Here is an 18,053-nt window from a genome sequence, read left to right on the forward strand (position 1 = left end):
CGCTACAGCTCCGCGTGGTGATGCAGTTGCAAAGTTAGGATCAAGTTGTTTGGATAAACACACAGCGATGAGGTTGCGAAAAGAGCTGAGAGCCACTAAGCGCTTAGGAGAGTTCAGAGAAAAGCCAAATGCAACACGGTGGCTTCTGTAAAACTTACGTGCTCAGGGCAATCGCCGTTGTTAGGCAAAAGCGTTAACAGTGCTGCGGTATGTGTTTGAGCGCGAGCTTTGTCCCTTCCTCTTCAGGACGCCTGGGGCTTGATATGGGTGCTATAAACAGACTTCTAGTGCTATGTGAGACATCCCAATGGGGCTGGCAGAGAATAGGATAGGACCAGAGTGAGGTGTGTGCCTTTCTAAAGTGACAGCGGAGGCTCGGGCGATAGCTTAGAGCACTTTAGACCCTGCTGTTCACTTACACTGAAGCAACTAACTCAAACCATATCAGTTTAGTTTATGACTTGTTCTGGAGAAAGGTAGCATTTCATCACTGGTCCTGTCGGTTGATTATTAAAAATTACCAAGTAGCATAAAATACTATGTACGTTACGTAAAGTATATGCAGATGCCATTGTAGAAGATAGGCAAGGAGCCTCCTTGCCCAGAAAGCAGCACTAAATCTTGGCATTTTATGTATGATTTGGGGCTCTTGCTGATGTTTTTTTGATTTTTTGTTTTTTGAAAAGTTACACATTTTAAGCCCAAATAAGTAATTTGTTACAACTACAAACGCAGCAGTGGAAGGCAGGGTTTGAAAAGAAATGACAGCTACAAGACAGATTGTATTTATCTTAGATGATAAGTCAGGGGTTGCATGCAGTAGGTTTATCACTATCTGACAGGTAACGAGATAAAGTCCAGGTGTTACATAGGGATGTGGAAAGACCTGAAACAGGAGTAAAGAATACTTCACATAGCATTTTTAGGGAACATTTGCAAACAATGCATCTGAGACAATGGAGAAGTTAGCGGGGAGTGAAACTTCTTGCAGGGATGGTTTGAGCCAGGGACAGGGGGAGGGAAAGGCATACAGAGGATGAGGGAATCTTCCTGTCCCTCTCTGATACAAGGAGAGGAAAGGGGAGTTTTCCTGAAGCTTTGGAGACGTGACAAATGACATGCTGGGCTCCTGTCTGTATGTTGATTAGCATTTGTGATTGCACTCAAATCCAGGGTGGAAGGCACTCAGGCATACTCAGGAGGCCTCTAGTACTTGCAGATTGGGGCTATTTTATCTGCTGGCTAGCTGATACACAGCATTCTCTGTCTCCTTGTCCCCTGTGTTTATCCCAGGTGACGCTCACAGCGGCAGTTGTGGCTCCTTGTTCGGCAGCTCTTCGAGGAGGGCAGGAGAGGGATTGTTCGCTGGTGGAACCATTCGAAGCTCAGCTGATCCAGAGCCAGCGTCAGCTGGGGGTCACGTCTGCGTATCTCCCGGGGCAGAGTCCCTCATCCATTTGAGTGAGTAATGCTGTTGAACAGAGGGAAGTGTAATTTAGTCTCATTCTGCTCTTCTAATGCGTCCCTTTGGGAGTGGTGAGGTTTGCACTATTTTCCCTGTTGGAAGTTTCTTTCCTCAGTTAGTATTCAGACCGCAGAGTCTCTCCCATTTTTCTCCTGGTTTGCTTCTCTGGAGCTATTTTGTTTTGGGTTTAGGCTGTTGTTGTGTTCTCCTCTCACTTCTTGTCTCCCTTCCCTCCCCCCCCCCCCCCCGGCCTTTCTTTTTTTTTTTTTTTTTTTTTTTTTTTCCTTACTAGGGGAGCATAAGTGTTTCTGTCCTCTTTGCCTGTTCTGTAATGTTGGCCTGTCACCCACATCACTGTTCTTGTACTGGGAAAGTCCTCTACAAACTGGCCTATCATTTTGGTTATTGAGGTTTCCCTAGAATAGGATTGTCAGATCCTGGTATGAGTCAGTTGTGGAGGTTCAGGAGTTAAGGGAAGTAGGCTCTTAAATATTATATTCTGTGGTGATAACAACTTTGGTTTCAGTATGAGATCCATATACTTGGGCACAGACTGGGATTTTCCATAGGAAACATTTCTCAGGATAAAAGACAGCTAAGAGGTATGCGGCTCTTTAATACAATCTTCAGAAGAGAGGCACGTGATTTGAAATTGATTTGAATAATTACAGTTTCCACATACGTCCGATCCACAGATCAGTGCCCAGGTTCAATGGGACGATGGAAAATAACATCAGACTGACTTGGGCTGGCACCATTACAGTTCCTGGAGCATGTGCGGGGAAGCACATTGAATTTTAAAAAGTTTCTTAAGTGTTCTGCAGCCTGGATTTTTGGCAAAAAATGACCTGTGCTAATGGCTACCTTGTCAGTGATTCCTTAAAATACCCTGATTCCAAAAAGTGCTTCCCTCCCAGAAATGAGGCCTCTTTAGCTGGACCTGCTAAAACTGAGGTGCCTAATTTTGTCAAACACCTAAAAAAACCTTAATCTTTTGGTTTCTGTCATCCTGTGTCTTGCTAAATGCTGATCCGAACTCTGCTTGACCATTACGATTCATTTAGGGGTATAACATGGGTAGACATAGAGGATTCTGGTGGGTTCGATGTAGTTATGTGGTTCTTTTTCTCTGGTACCACTGTCTTGTGTCAGCTCTTGCAGGATATAGAAAGGTAAGAAGCTGTATTCGTGGGCTGAAGACTGGAAAGAGGATTCATTGACAGGTTTTTTTGTCCCTCCCTACACAGTTCCTAGAGGGATATCTTCCTTTTCCTCCATGTAGCCACAGTACAGCCTAGCTGTATGATTACAGCAGGCAAGAGATGGACACAGTCCACTCGGGAGAGACTATCCTAAAGTCTTGGGGATGTCTGTTCTGGGCACCTCCCTGGGACCCATCTCTGCTTGGCTGATACCTTTTGTGTTTGGAGTCAAATGCCACAGTCCCTAAGGAATTTGCCTTGGGAGTCATTTTGGTTTATCCTTGTTCAGCAAGGTGTGAGGACCGTGGTTGTCATGCATTTGAGAAATGATTGCGGGCTTCTTTAGAGCTGGAGCTTTTTATGATCTTGTATTGTGCAGAAACTGTAAAATAGCTTAAGTTTTCGTAGGAAAAAAGGGCCGCTTCCCAAGCGTGGCAGAGGTGTCTCTGTTGCAGTGGGGTACTTGCTGCTGCTCTCCTTGCCTTTCTGCCTCCTGTAGACAAGCACACTAACTTATAAGCAGCTAGCAAGTCTGGTAAAACGTTTTCTAAAGTGATTTATGAATGGCTACTGGTTCTCCAGTGCAATGGTTTGATGTAGAAGGAGAGAAACTGATGACTAGAAATGTCATTTTCACCAGAAAATTCAACATTTTCCAAGTTGCGTGCTTTCCGCACTCCAGAACCTCAGCATCTCTGGCCTGAGCATTCGGAGGAGGAAGCGGGCAGAGGTAGCAGGCTGTTACTTGCAAGCGGATGTGCTTTACCACAGCACAAGGACTTAGGAAGTGAAGGAAGGACTTCGTTAGAGTCCTCAGAGCACCAGCTAAACACTGAGACTTTGGGATCAGTAGGCAGTGACACTGGAGAGTTCTTAATAAATTGGATTATAATCGAGGACTTGGAAAAAAAGAAAAAAAGTCGCTTTGAGTACCTCTAGAAAGGCTTGCATTAGCATGGCTGACTGTGATAGTGAAAATGCAAGTCACTTTGCAAGAGTGACAGAAGTATGGTGCAAGTCATAGCAAAGAGAAGAGGGAGGGACAAAGTAAGGGCATGTGGCCTTCAGACATCATCACAGCATCAACTCCTCCTTATTCACAGAGGGTGGCAGAGTCCTAAAAATGTCTTAAATAGCTTTGAGACTGAGACAGAAACACTAACGGGATGATGAGGCGTGACACGGAGCAGATAAGCATTAGCAAGTCAGGGTAAGTACCTTAAAAAATGGAAGAGGGAAAGTTGCTGGAAACAAGCTAAGGAGACAGAAAATGTCTTGTTATGGCCTTTGCCCGCTTTTGGAACGAATACACACCACCAGCTTTGTCACTCTGTCTAAATGCTTTTTCACTGGTTTGACAAACTAAGGTGAAATGCGTTGGATAAAACACACCAGTGCACAGCCTGGAGGTGCAAGGGGCCGGGACAAAACGCGGGGGCATGGGAAGAAATCGGATTTCTTGCGTTGGCCAAAAATCAGCCAGTATTGCAAGGTACAAGGAGCACGCGGTCAATCTCTGTGATTGAGCCAGCAGTGAACAGCCTGTATAGAGCAAACGGCAGTTGGTGAGGTGGGCTGTGCGGGGGCAGAGGGTGGGTGAGCTCTGGGGGTGTTTGGGCAGGCTCTGCTGCTGTGTCAGTGGGGTAGGCTCTGTGGAGGTCGGGCTGAGCGCTGCTGCTGTGTCACTGCTTCAAGTGATAAGAGAAGGGAGCAAGTTGGGGAGGAAGGATGTGATGAGCTGTGTTAGCAGCCCGATGGAGGCTCGACTGCTTTTCATACTGTGGGTGGGTATGAGCCAAACGACTTGGGTGGTAATGGGAGCTTCATTGCGAGTCCTCGGTAATAAACCGTGCTCAGAGGGGTCAGCGTATGAGCCTTGGATGAGCTAATGCAGTGAGACAGCTTTGCTTTGGCTCAGAGGCAGGTAGAATTTGCTCATCTCTGTTCAAGTTGTACAATGCCTTCATCAGGAGAGGGAAGGACAGCTGGGGAATCATTTTAAGTTACATGGAGAGAATTGGAGAGAGTTACATTGCTTCTACTGTAGAAGATAGGATGTTCGTTGACCTGGTACAACAGCACTCTCCGCACCGGAGTAGAGTGAGTTTTTGTTTCGCTGGCAGAGCTTACGCAAACGTTATTTGCAAGCTGCAGAAGGATGGTGCTCGGAGGAGAGGGAGCAGGGATCGCAAGGCTTGGTGGAGAGCAAACCTGTAGCTAGAGAAGGCACATAGGGTTTGGGAACAACAGGATAAAAATGCAGGAAAACGAACAGATGTACCCAATTCTCAACTGCCTGTCTGGAAACTTCATACAGAAATGAGAGGTGAAGTCACATCTGGAGAGAAGTTACTCCATTATTTTAAAATATACCAGAATGGATGCATTAGCAATATGATAAATATTTTCAGAGCAAATTCCTCCCTTGCCTGTATTCCTCAGTGGGTCACCTCTTCTTGATATCCTGTTTCCTCATTTCTCTTATTTTGTTCTTGAAGGAAATGTTCCTTATGTATGAACACAGCTGGCTTTAGTAGGGCTGTGGGGAGGCAAAATTTGCTTTTGAGTTCTTCCCTCACACAGGAAAGGAAAACTAGCTCCTCAGAGACATTGTGGATGATATTGGCAGTAGTAACTTGTTTCGGGCCATGGTACATGGTTTTAATTACGCTTTTTTACATGTCTGTCTTATTATGAAAGCTTATCCAAATGCTCTATTTTTTATTTTTGGAAATGCCGCTGTAGGTAAATCAGCATCATCAATCCTGGATACAAATGGTTTGCTCAAAAATCCAACATGTTTCTGTGCCTTTTGGCAGTATATCGTGATGCCTGCTGCTCAGTGAGACTTTACTCTAGTGAGCACAGGGGAACCTTTTCCCTTTTGTTTGTTTGTTTGATCTGGCTTATTTAACTGCTGGTCATTCAGCCTTACTTAGTTTTGCCCTCCCTGGCTTTTTGTGACCATTAGAATGGGAATAATTACTGTGAGGTTTTTTCCTTGCTTTTAAACATTTATAACATCCACTTAGGAAAAAAAAAAAAAGTCAAATGCATTCTGTTCTAGTCTTCTCTTCCGCTACTGCAATAAAAATTAATCCACTTCTAGCACTTGGAGGGCAGGAGGCAAAGCTGAAATATTGGGTTTGGATTAGCCATTCCTATTAGCCAGCCTATCTGTGTTATGACCTTTTCTTGTTGTCCAGTAGGGTTTCACTTTTGGGGCATTTTTGTTTTGTGATTTTTCATATGACGTATAAACAGGAGGAGAAGAGAGACATGGGACAGGCTTCAAGGACATGATTTTATTGTGCTTTTTGTTGCTGTCACTGCTGCAGCAGTATGGATGGCTCTAGTAATCCCCTAGTTGATAAAGACTTTACACCCAGATTCACCATGCTTGTTCTTGCTGTGAGTATAGCCTCCCTTTTTGGCCTGGACTGCAGCAGAGATGGAAACGTAAAGCAGAAATGTTGTCCCTCGTCCCCATTTCTGAACTGAAAGACAAAGATCAGGGGCAGTACAGATCTCTGAAGAGCCATTTCTTTAGCCTTCACTAGCACATGGAGTGAAGGTTTTAAGTCTTAGAGGGCTGCTGCTTTCCTGTAAGATGGCATTAGACCAAGTTTAGCAAAGCTGAAGCCCTCATTTTACTCAGTATTTCTGGAGAATTTGCAAAGCCAATCCAGAAACCTTGTTAGCCCACTGTAGGGTTTACACTGGAGGAAGACTTCACTCCCCAAATGGAGACAAATGGAGTGTTTCAGAAGATCCTTGGCCCTGCACTTTTTGCAGTCAGAGCGTCAGTGGCTCAGGTGATGTTTTGGATAAAGTCCGAAATGATCCTCTGGAAGGGTCAAACTGCCATGTGGAGCCCCTTGATAGAACAAGGATTTCCAGACATCCCCATGTTCTGCACTTTGTATAGAGTGTCCCTGCAGGCAGGTGTGCAGGGCACGGGGCATCTGTAATTCCAGGGAAGGTTGAGGGAAACTGCAAGTGCTCCAGGTACCTGAAAACCAAGAGCATGTTGTGCTGATAGTTTTGCCTGCTTTGTTTCACTTGTATCCTTTGTTAACAAAGAGCAGTCTAGAGGGAAATAGTCTATTATTAATATTTAATTTCCTCCTATTACAGTAAGCAGATGACCTAAAAGATCATTTAGCCAGCAGCCAATAATAAAGCAAATAGGGGAACCAGAAAAAGTATGTCTTAGATCATAGAATCATTTAGGTTGGAAAAGACCTTCAAGATCATCAAGTCCAACCATTAACCATGCCCACTAAACCATGTCCTGAAGTACCCTGCCCACTCGCTTTTTTAATATCTCCAGATGGGTGATGTCTCCTTCCTCCTCTCTTTTCCTGCCCCACTCAGCCACATCTCTTCATCCTTAGAGAGGAGGCAGGAGTGGGGCTGCTCTCTGACAGCTCTAAGCACACTGGCTTCGTGTGAGCAGTCAGGGACACGGGGAAGCTGCTCTACGTGAAGTGTTCCTAAAATATCGAACTTCAGAAAGGAAACCATTTAGCAACGCAGGAAAGTGCTACTGCTGCCTTCCCTATCATTCTCCCCGACAGGACAGCTGTTTTCATTATGTTTTACAGCCGGAGTGTTTTGCAAATTTGTGTACTGCCTGTGAGCACATTGGCTTATTTATTGTGACTTGATCCTCTAAAGAAATGGGGAGAGACAAGATTTCTTAGAGTCTTTGATTTAAAAGATAGGGAGATTCTCTTTGAGCTGAAGGGATTTCAAAGAGAGGATAAAAACTGACAAGCATCTCCCCCTCCAGGCTTTAGAAAGTAGGAAACACAATTGAGCAGCACCAATTTTTCTGCTTCCAGCCATGTGTGAATTCAAGCGTTTTCCCTAAGGGAGTTAGGTAATCTGTAAGGGGCTGCTACCTGGGAAGGGTCGCGTTGTCAAAAGGAGGAGATGCTAGATTGTGATCTGTGGAATGAGCCTTGATGAAGATTTCCCCACAGCCTCCTGAGCTGCCTGCCGCCTTGCTTGCCCTGGCCCGAAGTAGACAAGGAGAAAGCAATCCTCTCTGGAGCCCGGGGAAGCTGCAGACTTCAGACATGTCACCTACATGCCCATACACTGTTCTGGGTGCCCTGAGGGCTGCTGATCCCTGGAGATTTTGCTAATATCTGAGAGTAGCTGTCAAACTGAAGTGTCACAGACGTTGTCATATAGGTCAGCCTGGCATGCAGAGGGTTTGTTTTCTCTGTACCAGCGTGACCGAGTGTGGGCATCCAAAACCAGGGTGGGTGATTTGTTTGAGGCGGGTGATTTGGACCAAGCAGTGGCCAAGGGCTCACCTCGATGCTTTTGGCACTCGGGAGAGAGAAGGGGCAACACCTTAGTCCGAAGCCGACTGGAGATGCCAAACAAAAGCTTGCTTAGGCTCCGGTGGTGAACTGCTTCATGGGAACGTGCTGTTCAGATGCTTTATTGAATTTTCAAGGAGCAGTTTTTCATTGGGGCTGAAATATGAGAGAGAACAGAGTGTTCCAAGTCACTAAAAATGAACAGAGCAACAGCTTTTACAGGTTTGTGAGTGGCAAAAAAGGTTTATTTAATAATGAGGAAAAGGCCGGAACATAGCCCAGGGTATCGAGAAGGAATTAATCCAATTAACAAAATAAAACATGGGCTTAAGAAGAAATACTAATTGTAGCTGTCCAGCAGGTTGTGTGATACAGGTTATTTTTCTTAAGTTTCAAGAAGCTTGCAATATTGATCCCTCAAGGGCCCGAGATGTTAAATATACGCTTTCCAGGTGAGTAAAACAGGTTGTTAATTAATTTTATCTTGTCAGACCTGGTTGCTGAGCCTTTGGGTCTTGCATGAAGTAGATGATTCTATAATAAATTTTTTATTGCCTCTGGATATATGTCTCCTTCTCTAGGTCGTCTGTATTTCACTTTGTCCCTGTGCAGTAAATTTCTAGCCGTATGAGCAGAAAGACTGAGCCTGTTCTTGTTTTAAAGCAAGTTGCAAATACTTGTACAATTAAAGACTTGTTATCATGTTGGGTGAAAGCTATAGCAGGCTGACGCTGCAAGAGATGAATGAGGCGAGATGGGTGAGTTTGGGTTGAATGTGGGAACCTCCTGGGTTGTGGCACCTTCTGTAATTAGCAGGTGAGGCCTCTGATGCGCTGGGGTTGTGTGGCTGCTAATTGCTTTTTCTAATGTCAGTGGCAACTGCAGAAGTGCTGGCGCTGAAGCAGACGCAAAATGTTTTGTTGTGGCCGGGACACCTGCTCAGCTCTGGTCATTTCTCTTCTGAGATGTGCTGGCTCTGCAGAACTCTCCCAAGTGTTTTCTGGTCCATCTGAGAGCAGAGGGTGGAAGGACATGTTGTCCTCTTCTGGACATGATATCTCACAGGTTGCTTCGGAATAAATGGCTAGGGCTTAGGTTGAAGAATCAGGCTGCTGTTTGTGAAGGGGACTGGGAAGCAAGGGAATAAACAAATCCAGAGATAAAAAATTCAAATTTAACATCAGGCCATGAAACAAACAGTTGAAGTAGAAGGTTAAAAGCTCTGTTGTGTCAGAAAACAGTATTGTGATGTGGTCATCAAACTCCAGATTTAGCATTGTGCTTTTTCAGGATACATGCAGAGCTGTAGGCAATTCCAGCTTTGTCTTTCTGCTGAGCTATTAGTACGTGTGGCACCTCCACAGTGTAGGTTTGTTACTTCCCTCCATGTCCTGTTGGAAAGCGAGTTTGAGATGAGCCATTGAAAAGAGTCAGATTAAACAAAATGCATCTAGGATTAATGTGGATTCATAATCCTACTAAAGGAAGCTCGGAAAAGGTGAAAAATATCCCATTAATTTCACTTTGATCCTCTTCACTGAGGTGTATGTGGTATGAATATGAGGTGCAAGAGCAACATAGCAGGACTTTAAGTAAATCCTCTCAGCATCAGGATTAATGTGTCCAGTTCTCAGGCTGGCTCCTTTCAAAAAGCGGTTTCTTCAGTCTTTGACTTCATCTCAGAGTAGCTTGTGGGGTGTTTATGGTGGTTTTATTTTACATAGCCATAGTTTTGGTCCAAGTATGTCACAGTAATTTATTAAATTTTTCTAAACTTGTCCTGACATGGGAGTTTGGTTATGAGCTTGACCTGCATGGAAACATGTGAGCGTGTTAGGAAGCAGAGAGGTGTACGCTCCCTGCTCCATTGCCGGAGTATTACCCCTTCACCATCTCTGCTGCCGTGATGCTAAGGGACACGGGAGCTCGCACTCCTTCAGAGCCTTCAGGCGCAGCCGTGTGTCGTACCTCTGACAGGCACACACACTGTCTTTCTCTTAGGACCTGTTTTGCCTGCTGCTTCCCTTGTTTCTTGTTGGTTTTTTTTCTCCTACCAACTTTTTCCTGTCATTTTTCCCTTTTCTTGCTCACACACACGCACAAAGCATTGCTTATTTTTCACCTTGCCCTTTCTGTTTTCTCTCCTTCCAGATTTTCTTTATTTCTATCGTGTATTAATTCTAATCGCCTTCCCTGGAAGTCAGGCTGGGGTGAGGGAGTTAGTTTTCAGTATCACTGCTTTGAAACAAACCTGTTGGGGTTTGTAATGGACAATGAGATGCTAGCAGAGTGATGTAGGAGCATGTCACTGACATCCCTGAAATACAAGAAAGCAGAAGCAATCTTTAGGAGGTCAGTGGAAAACTGGAGTTTTTGCTAAAAGAAGATAGACAATATAGAAACTTCTTGGGGTTTTTTGTTCTTCAGAAAAGATTAAATGGATTATCTTTATCTTCCTCTTAATAGCTAGATCACAAACTAATCTCTTCTGTCGATTTCTTCCACACAAACCAAACAAAACACATAAACAAGATTGCTGAAGGTGGAGAGAAAGCTAGATTTTTGAAGCACATCCAAACCACTAAGAATCATTCACTTTCCTTTCAAATGCAGCATTAGCAATAGAGCTCTAAATCAATGAAAGGTCTAAAATTAGATTATATTCCTGAGATCAGATGTGAATCACAAGTTAATTGTATTTTCTTTTATTATCACTGTCTTTACCCTTTTATTTTATCCTGAGAAATTAGGTTTCTGACTTGAAAACAGAGTGAACTGTGAAGGCATGAAACCTTGCTGAATTAGACCACACCAGATCACCTGTGGATGGGTTCCCCACAATATTTTGTTTGGGGGGCTCATGTTGCATCTGAAACTGAGCTCGAGTGATTTATCAGTTAGTGCTGTGTGTCTCTCTCCCCCAGCCCTCTGATGTTTCAAGTAGCCATTTTCTTAAATTAATGAGAAAATATTACTGCTAAAGCTTGCTAAACAAGGTTGAAAACCCGCTCTAGAAGTGACAGGGTAGGACAGCAAACAATTCTCTCTCGACGGTGGCACAAAGCTCAGGGAACTGTATTCTCCATTGCTATATTTTAGCTGCAACTGTGGTGAAATGCCTGTATCTGAAAGCAGAGGTACGAGGTGACCCGCAAGATTAGTGTGTGAGCGAGGCATGCAAGCATACATAGATGATGTGTATCTGTTCATATGAAATGGCAGCTTGTAGGGACTATGTTTCCTTGCAAGCGGCACCAACTTTAGTGCCAGATTTGTGTGCACGATCCCCCAGGAACATGAGTGCGTGCTTGAGAGATGACAGCATTGTGCCTATGTGTGTGTTTCTGGGAGAGGTGTATCTTGGTCAGTGTGTTTCTGGCTGATTGTAGTTGAAAAATGATGCTGACCTGAATCTGTGGATGCAACAAACGCTATGGACAATGCAGGTATAATGAATAAACGGTTTGCTTGTAGGATAAAGATTTACGGGAACAAAAATGATGGCGTTGCAGAGACCCTTGCAGAGAGTGTGCATACTCAGCGGAAAAGTCCTCAAAGATGTCACTGTCTGACATACCTCGAACTATTCTCCCTGCTGCTGATCACGTTCCAGATTCTGTGCACTTGAAGGAAAGACTGGGTATGGCAACAGAGTGGTGACCATACATGCCAGCAACATAACCCCTTTACGAAAGAAGGTTCGTGTCATTGCAGAGCAGGGTATTGGTGCAGCACTTTTTTGTGGCAAAGTACACGAGGGTGGGCAGCACGTGATGGCTCAAGTCTTGTGTTTGTGATCAGAAAGAGACAGGTGTACGTAAAAAGGCTCCTCCACCTTTCCTCTGTGCACCCACAGCGCTTGCCAAGGCGTAATTAGTGGGCTCTCGTGTTTCAGGGCAGACTATTGAGCAGCTGCTAAAGTGCCAGCTCAGTTGGTAGCCTCGAAAACAAAACATCCCTTGTTTCTCATCACCACTGTGAAATACTGCCTTCCTGAACCTTGGGTTTGGCCCTGCAGCTTTCAGGATAGACAAAATGTGAGATTTTTGCCAATGATGTATTCTTCTAGGTCTGTTTAATATCCGTTATCAATTTAGTGTGCCACTTTAATGAGATTTTGCTTTTTCCATCTCCTCCGTAGAGCTGATTACTTAGCGTATGTGGTTGGTGTTTGTTTTGTTGTTTTTTTTTTCTTAAAGGAAACTACAAGTGAAGAAGTTGAATGCTTGCTTCAGCTGAAGAGGATATTTCCCAAGTCCTAGTGGGAAAAGGTGAAAAAGAGAACTGGAGGATGTTGCTAGTAGGTATGTACATGACAGGAAGCCATGACTAGCAGTGTGATTGTCAACAGGAAACAAAAAGTCATAGCCGATGTGACGCTGCCATACAATACACTTTCTGTGTTGTGTTGCCTGCTGGACTTCGTGGCCTGGGGCGGAGTGTATGCCTACGTGAGATATTCTCCTGCCCATTTGTCTGCTGGAGTTTGAATTATTCTGCATCTGGTTAATCCGCTTTGCTGGAGTTGGCAAGCCCTGGTGTTTGGGTTTTTTTTCTTGACACCCGCTACTGTAAAGATCTTGAACGGCTATGGGGAAAAACGGGTGCGTGTGAGCAACCTTCACTGGCTGGCAGCTGAGTGCTCTTCAGACCCCGGACAGCTTTGAGATATCTTGGCTGTTCAGTGCTCTGCAGATATGAACGCTGAGCTTTTCTGGCACGTTCTCACATTGGCCTGGTCGTTCTCACCATGCTAGTACATGGGAAAGAAGACTTCCTCTCAGACATAGCTTACATCATCCTGGAACTGGTCATTGCAGTGCTGGCCATCCTGGGGAACATCCTGGTCTGCTGGGCAGTCTATCTGAATAGCAACTTGCAGAACGTCACCAACTATTTTGTGGTGTCCCTGGCTGCTGCTGACATTGCCGTGGGTGTGCTGGCAATCCCCTTTGCCATCACCATCAGCACTGGCTTCTGTGCCTTCTTCTATGGCTGCCTTTTCATCGCCTGCTTCGTCCTGGTCTTGACTCAGAGTTCGATCTTCAGCCTACTTGCTATTGCCATCGACAGAATCATTGCGATCCGCATACCCCTCAGGTAAGCACGGGTTGGGCTGGGGGGACAGAGGGGAGCTAGGGTGGTGAGGGATGAACATCAGTAAAAACAACAGATCTGGAGATGAATCGAGGAAGGAAAAGTTAAATGAGGATCAGCGCTTTTTATCTTCTAGTTTGAAAAAAAACTTTTTTAGGTCTTGAAGGCTTGCTTTGGCTGCTGGATTTTCTGGTTGCTTCTTTTTCCAGTTCTTCTCTGTCCTCATACGGTGTATGCCCATGGCATCACATCGGTGCTGTCTGGGAGCTGCCGTTCCATATTTAGACAGGATCGTGCGGTAACATCAATAACCTGTGCCCTGAGCTGCCGCCAACAGCACCAGAAGGATTGCTGTGGGAAAGTGGAGCTAAAGCAATACATGGTGGAGGGCAGAAAGGGGGTGAGGTCAACTTGTCTCCTTCCCCATGGGGAGAATGGGGGACTCTGCCTGCAGCTGTAGCAGCAGGGTTGTGGATGGGGGTTTTGTCTTGGGGGTCCATTAAATGTGAAGGGAGGAGAAGCAGCAGGCTATGAAGAAATGGGCCTTACGACGGTTTGGACTAGTTTAGGCACTGCCTCTGGAAGCAAAGCATGTATTAGATCAAGGCAGAGGCTTGTCCCGACCCAGACCTGAAGATGGTTATTCTGTGGTCTCTACTCTGGAGTTTAAAGGAAGAAAAGGATGTTTCAGTATTAGAGCTTGAAAGCCGAATATGACTAGCTGCTACTTTGTGTGGAACCAGGGAGGCTGGTGTGAGACAAGGGGAAGTTTTGCCACACGCGCAGGGGCTGCCACTCAGTTCGGTTTTCCAGAAGCATGTTGTTGCGACGGGATATATCTGACCGTGGGCGTGAAGCAGCATTGTGTTTTGTGGGCTGGGTTTGAATGCTGTGTGACAATGCTTCCGAGTCATTCAGGTAAGCTCGAAAGATGTAGAGGAATCCCCAGGAGAGACCGGTGCAGACAAAGTGTAGGGGTCTCCTTCCTTCCCACCTTGTCCTTAGGAGAATGCAGCATACTCTCAGGAATGGAGAGACTTGCTTCCTATCCTGAACAACAAATGTGGCTGCAAAAATGGAACACGTTTCTGATTGTTGTGCTCTCAAGTTTGAGTTTTTGGACATCCTCACTCCTGCTGAGCTAAAATCACTTGTGTTGACCTGTGCAATTTAGTTTTGTCTCTTGTGAATACTTTGGTCATCCAGCACTTATGTCAATTAACACAAACCTCCCATTAAAAAAAAGCAAGCATTATTTTCCCTAGAGCTGCGGAGATTACCTTTTCATGTGGACCAGTGCAGCACAGTCTTTCCTGAAGCCTTGCCTTAGCAACCTTGTGCTGCTGTAATGTTACCGTTAATTGTTGGTTTCCAAACCTATAGTCATACCTGTTACAGCCTCTCCTTTTGATGTAGTTGTAAGGAATAACTATTGCATTCCATTGCGAAGAAACTCTATTGATATTAGTTACCTATAAATTAGACTGTCTCCGCTTTTCCACAGTTCTATGTAGAGATGGTTTCAGTTTATAAACCAAAATAAGCATAAATGGTAAAGAAACGACTGTAGAGTAGCCCTCGGAGCTTGCCTCTGAAATGATTTTGAGAAGGCCTGATGTCTTTAATTCATCTCTTATGAGCTAACTCTGAAGACTTTTGCTGACAGTTTAAGCGCTCTTCATGCTAGAGGATGACTTGCCAGGAAAAGGATTTTAAAACTCTGGATTTCTGCCCATTTTGGGGGGTATCACTGTAACTATATTGTCTTGAAAATTTAATTTCCTGGAATAGCCAAGGTAAAGAGTCTTTTAGAAAAATCAGACTTCATCAGTGCTGGGCACAGTACCAGTATTGCTGTTTTGTTTTTGAAAAAACAGAGCACACCCTCTTCCACCCCAGAACAGTGGAGTTGATTGGATGCAGAAACCCACAGGTAGACCCATGGGTGCCTCCCCCTCCTTGTCCTCTGCTGGTTTGTCCTTTTACAGTAGGAGCAAAGAACTTGTCAATTGTGTTTCCCCTTAAGAATTTATGGATGAATAAGCATTAGATTTATAGCCTCAGACGTGCTGAGAAAGTGAAAGCTGATTAGCTGAAGAGGGAAATGTGGTATGATTCAGACTGCTCACATCCTCGTTTTTTTTCTTTTTCTAATATCTGGTTGTCTCAAAAACGTGTCAAACCATTGGAAGGAAAGTTCTGCCACTAAAGACGCAATGTTTTTACCCCATGCTTTAATGCCTGGGAAAGCCTCTTCTCTCCTCCTCAGAGGACAAGAAAGGTAACACCAGGCATTCCTAATATTCATTAGATGAATGCTCTTAAAAAAAGAATAAATCAGACTTCCTTCACTCTAGCGAAACTGAAAAGGGCCAAACCTATTTTTTCTTCTTCTTTTTCTTTTTAACTGTTTCATGTCTGATTTGTCCTAAGGAAGGTAACCACATGTCTCAGTGGATACATATGTGGATGTGTGTTCCCACACAAATAAACTATCAGTATTAAGGAGGCAGAAGAGCGGGATTTCTGATACTGCTTGGTTTTGGACACCTCAGTACATGATCAGAGTTATCTTTGGAATGATTTTTCTGGGGATAAAAGACCCGGCCCCCCAAAAATTGCAGTGAGGAAAGACATCTATAGGTAAAATTTAAAAATACATAAAAACTAATTTGTGAACATCTTATGGGTTCTACCTTTCAAATTATTAAAATATTGTGTAGAATTTGATAACCTTTCCAAAAGTTCTCAAACACTTTGCTGAATTCTGCCAGGTTTTATACAAACGTAACACTCTGCAAGTGGCAATAAAGCACTCCTGAGGAAGTGAGTGTTAGCCATTGTTTGGTCTAGGATAAAATCCAAACTGTGTCTCTAACATCGCAGGTACCTGAAAACCTACGCTCGCTGATACAAAACCCCTGGGTGTTCTAAACAAAACTCACTGGGAGTCTGAGCTCCAGGATGAACTCATGGGCCAAGAACAATTGCTGCTTTCCAGGCTCTTTGGTGCCAGCAAATGCTCCGCAGGCACGGTGCCCAGCCACGTGTTCTTGTGCGGGCATTTGTGGTAAAGATACTCCCATGGTGAAGGGCAGGTAGCTCTGATGCACTGGAAAGAGAGGAGAAATTTTTCTTCCTGCAGCCAAACGGAAAAGTTTTCTCAGGTTACTGCTTGCTCTATGTGCTGAATTCAGGTATTCACCTGTGGCAAAAATACTTACGCAGGTCAAACAGTGCCAACTACAGTGACTTGCTGAAGTGCAGACCTTTTCCTCCGATGAAAGTTGCTTTGGAGATGACTTCCTGAGCTACTGGGATGCTTCTCTGGGAAAGCTTTACTAAGGTGCAGCTCCCTGATGTCTGGAACATTGGGACAGATTTATCCCATGTAGTGGTGATTGAAACTGCAGCTCTGAGGTTGTGTTGGGATGCTTTTCTGCCAGAGGCTAGTGGAGCTGGACGTGAAGAACTGGCTTCTCAAAGTCTGGGGCAGGAAGAACAGGGGAGATGAACACAAACCCTGAATAAAGTATAGGACGTTGAAGGGGCCTTTGTGCTGAGAACAGTCTGTGTCAGCAGTTGCTTTAATTCTCTAGGGTTGCCTTCTCAAATGCTCATATATGAGCATCTGAATTGGTGAATCAGGGATTTAATGTCACTTTGAGCCATATCTGGACTTATTTCTTTACCTGCTCACCATAAACCTTTTGACTTTATGACGAGCGTTTCCTACATGCGCTTATGTTTGTGTCAAATAGATTATGGGCAGTTTCAGCCTAATATGAAAGAAGGATAATTCACTTCCTCCTTTGAACAAGCATGGGCATGGCTTTGAAAGCAGTGCCAGTTGTCTATGGCTTCATGGGCTGCAGTGGAACTTGCTGTTACCAAGGTTTTAGCCTGGAAGTTGATCGTGCCACGAGGAAAAGAACGGTGCCTGTCCACCTGTATTGCCTCTGCTGTTTAGAGCCCTGCGCCCACCTGTGGGATCCCACCTACCCTGTCTCCATAGCATAGACAAGCACTAGTATCAGTTAGCACCTGGGAATAGGGGAGAAAGTTTCTTGACTGAGAGTTCTGGGAAAGGGTTGTTTAGATGGTGCATGAGAAGGTCTGGGTTTCATTTCTTGCTCTGCCACATGATTTCCAGGATGATCTGGGATTGTCAGTGTTTCTCATTTCCAGATACATGTAATAGGGATAGAATATCCTCCTTTTGTCTCGCCTCCTATGACTGCAGCTGCCTGAGGTGGGGGCTGTTGAGTGGATGCGTTCAGTGAACAGTGTTTTGCAGTGAGTTGTTAAAAATCGTTAAGCACTGCTGGAATTCAGATCAAAGCCCAGTGCCCCCAGTGCTGAGCACGGGCTTTCTGGTGTGGTGCTGTAAAGGTGGCTGAAATGTGCTCCGTGCATGGCAGAGCCATCTGGCCAAGATGTGCAGTGCTGTCAACCAGAGGTGAGTTTGGAAGTCAAGCAGCAGGCTGGCCGGATGCTGTGACGATGAGTTAGGCCAGCTACATATCATGCAATGCATGGAAAGATTTTTAACTTCTACCTGAGGATGCTGTAGTTCTTATACCAGCTCTGTCTTCCACCCAGCTTGATAGTTTATGAATCAGACTGGTGAGGTACTACACTTTGTGCAGGAATCATTGTCTCGGTGACACAGAGCTTAGGCCAAGGACTGAGAAGTGTCACATCTTTAGCCAAGTTACTCTAGGCAGCACACGAGTTGTGCGTTCACCAAGGGCAGCTGTTCTCCTGGAGTCAGTTTGCCAGCCTAACGGCTGGGAGAGCAGCAGGGCAGGTGAAATTATTTTGGGGGAAACATCCACATTTCCCTGTATTTGCAAAAGTGGATTTTGTTTTCTAAGAGGAGTCAGGTGACCCTATCCCCATATACAACTCCACTGTGAGTGTCCCTGTGCTCTGTGCTAATGTTCTTTGTTT

General features: G+C 44.8%; 1 protein-coding gene across 19 annotated transcripts in view; it reads left to right on the forward strand.

The window, feature by feature from the left end:
* The window catches only part of ADORA2A (adenosine A2a receptor), a 54,236-nt gene that overhangs the window by 4,644 nt on the left and 31,539 nt on the right, over window positions 1–18,053 (forward strand). For 16 of the 19 annotated variants that reach the window (XR_007506837.1, XR_007506843.1, XR_007506846.1 and 13 more), the window contains 3 exons: window positions 1,294–1,461; window positions 11,478–11,701; window positions 12,203–13,103. Coding sequence is in view for 2 of the 19 variants with exons in the window: in XM_049807027.1 (XP_049662984.1) it covers window positions 12,754–13,103 (350 nt within the window). In the remaining 17 variants the exon portion in view is untranslated. Of the gene's footprint in view, window positions 1–1,293; window positions 1,462–5,018; window positions 8,456–11,477; window positions 11,702–12,202; window positions 13,104–18,053 lie in introns of those variants that run through there. The other 3 variants (XR_007506838.1, XR_007506834.1, XR_007506840.1) reach the window with 3 other exon arrangements.

This window comes from Accipiter gentilis, chromosome 7 (assembly GCF_929443795.1).
Source record: "Accipiter gentilis chromosome 7, bAccGen1.1, whole genome shotgun sequence".
Lineage (NCBI taxonomy): Eukaryota > Metazoa > Chordata > Aves > Accipitriformes > Accipitridae > Astur > Astur gentilis.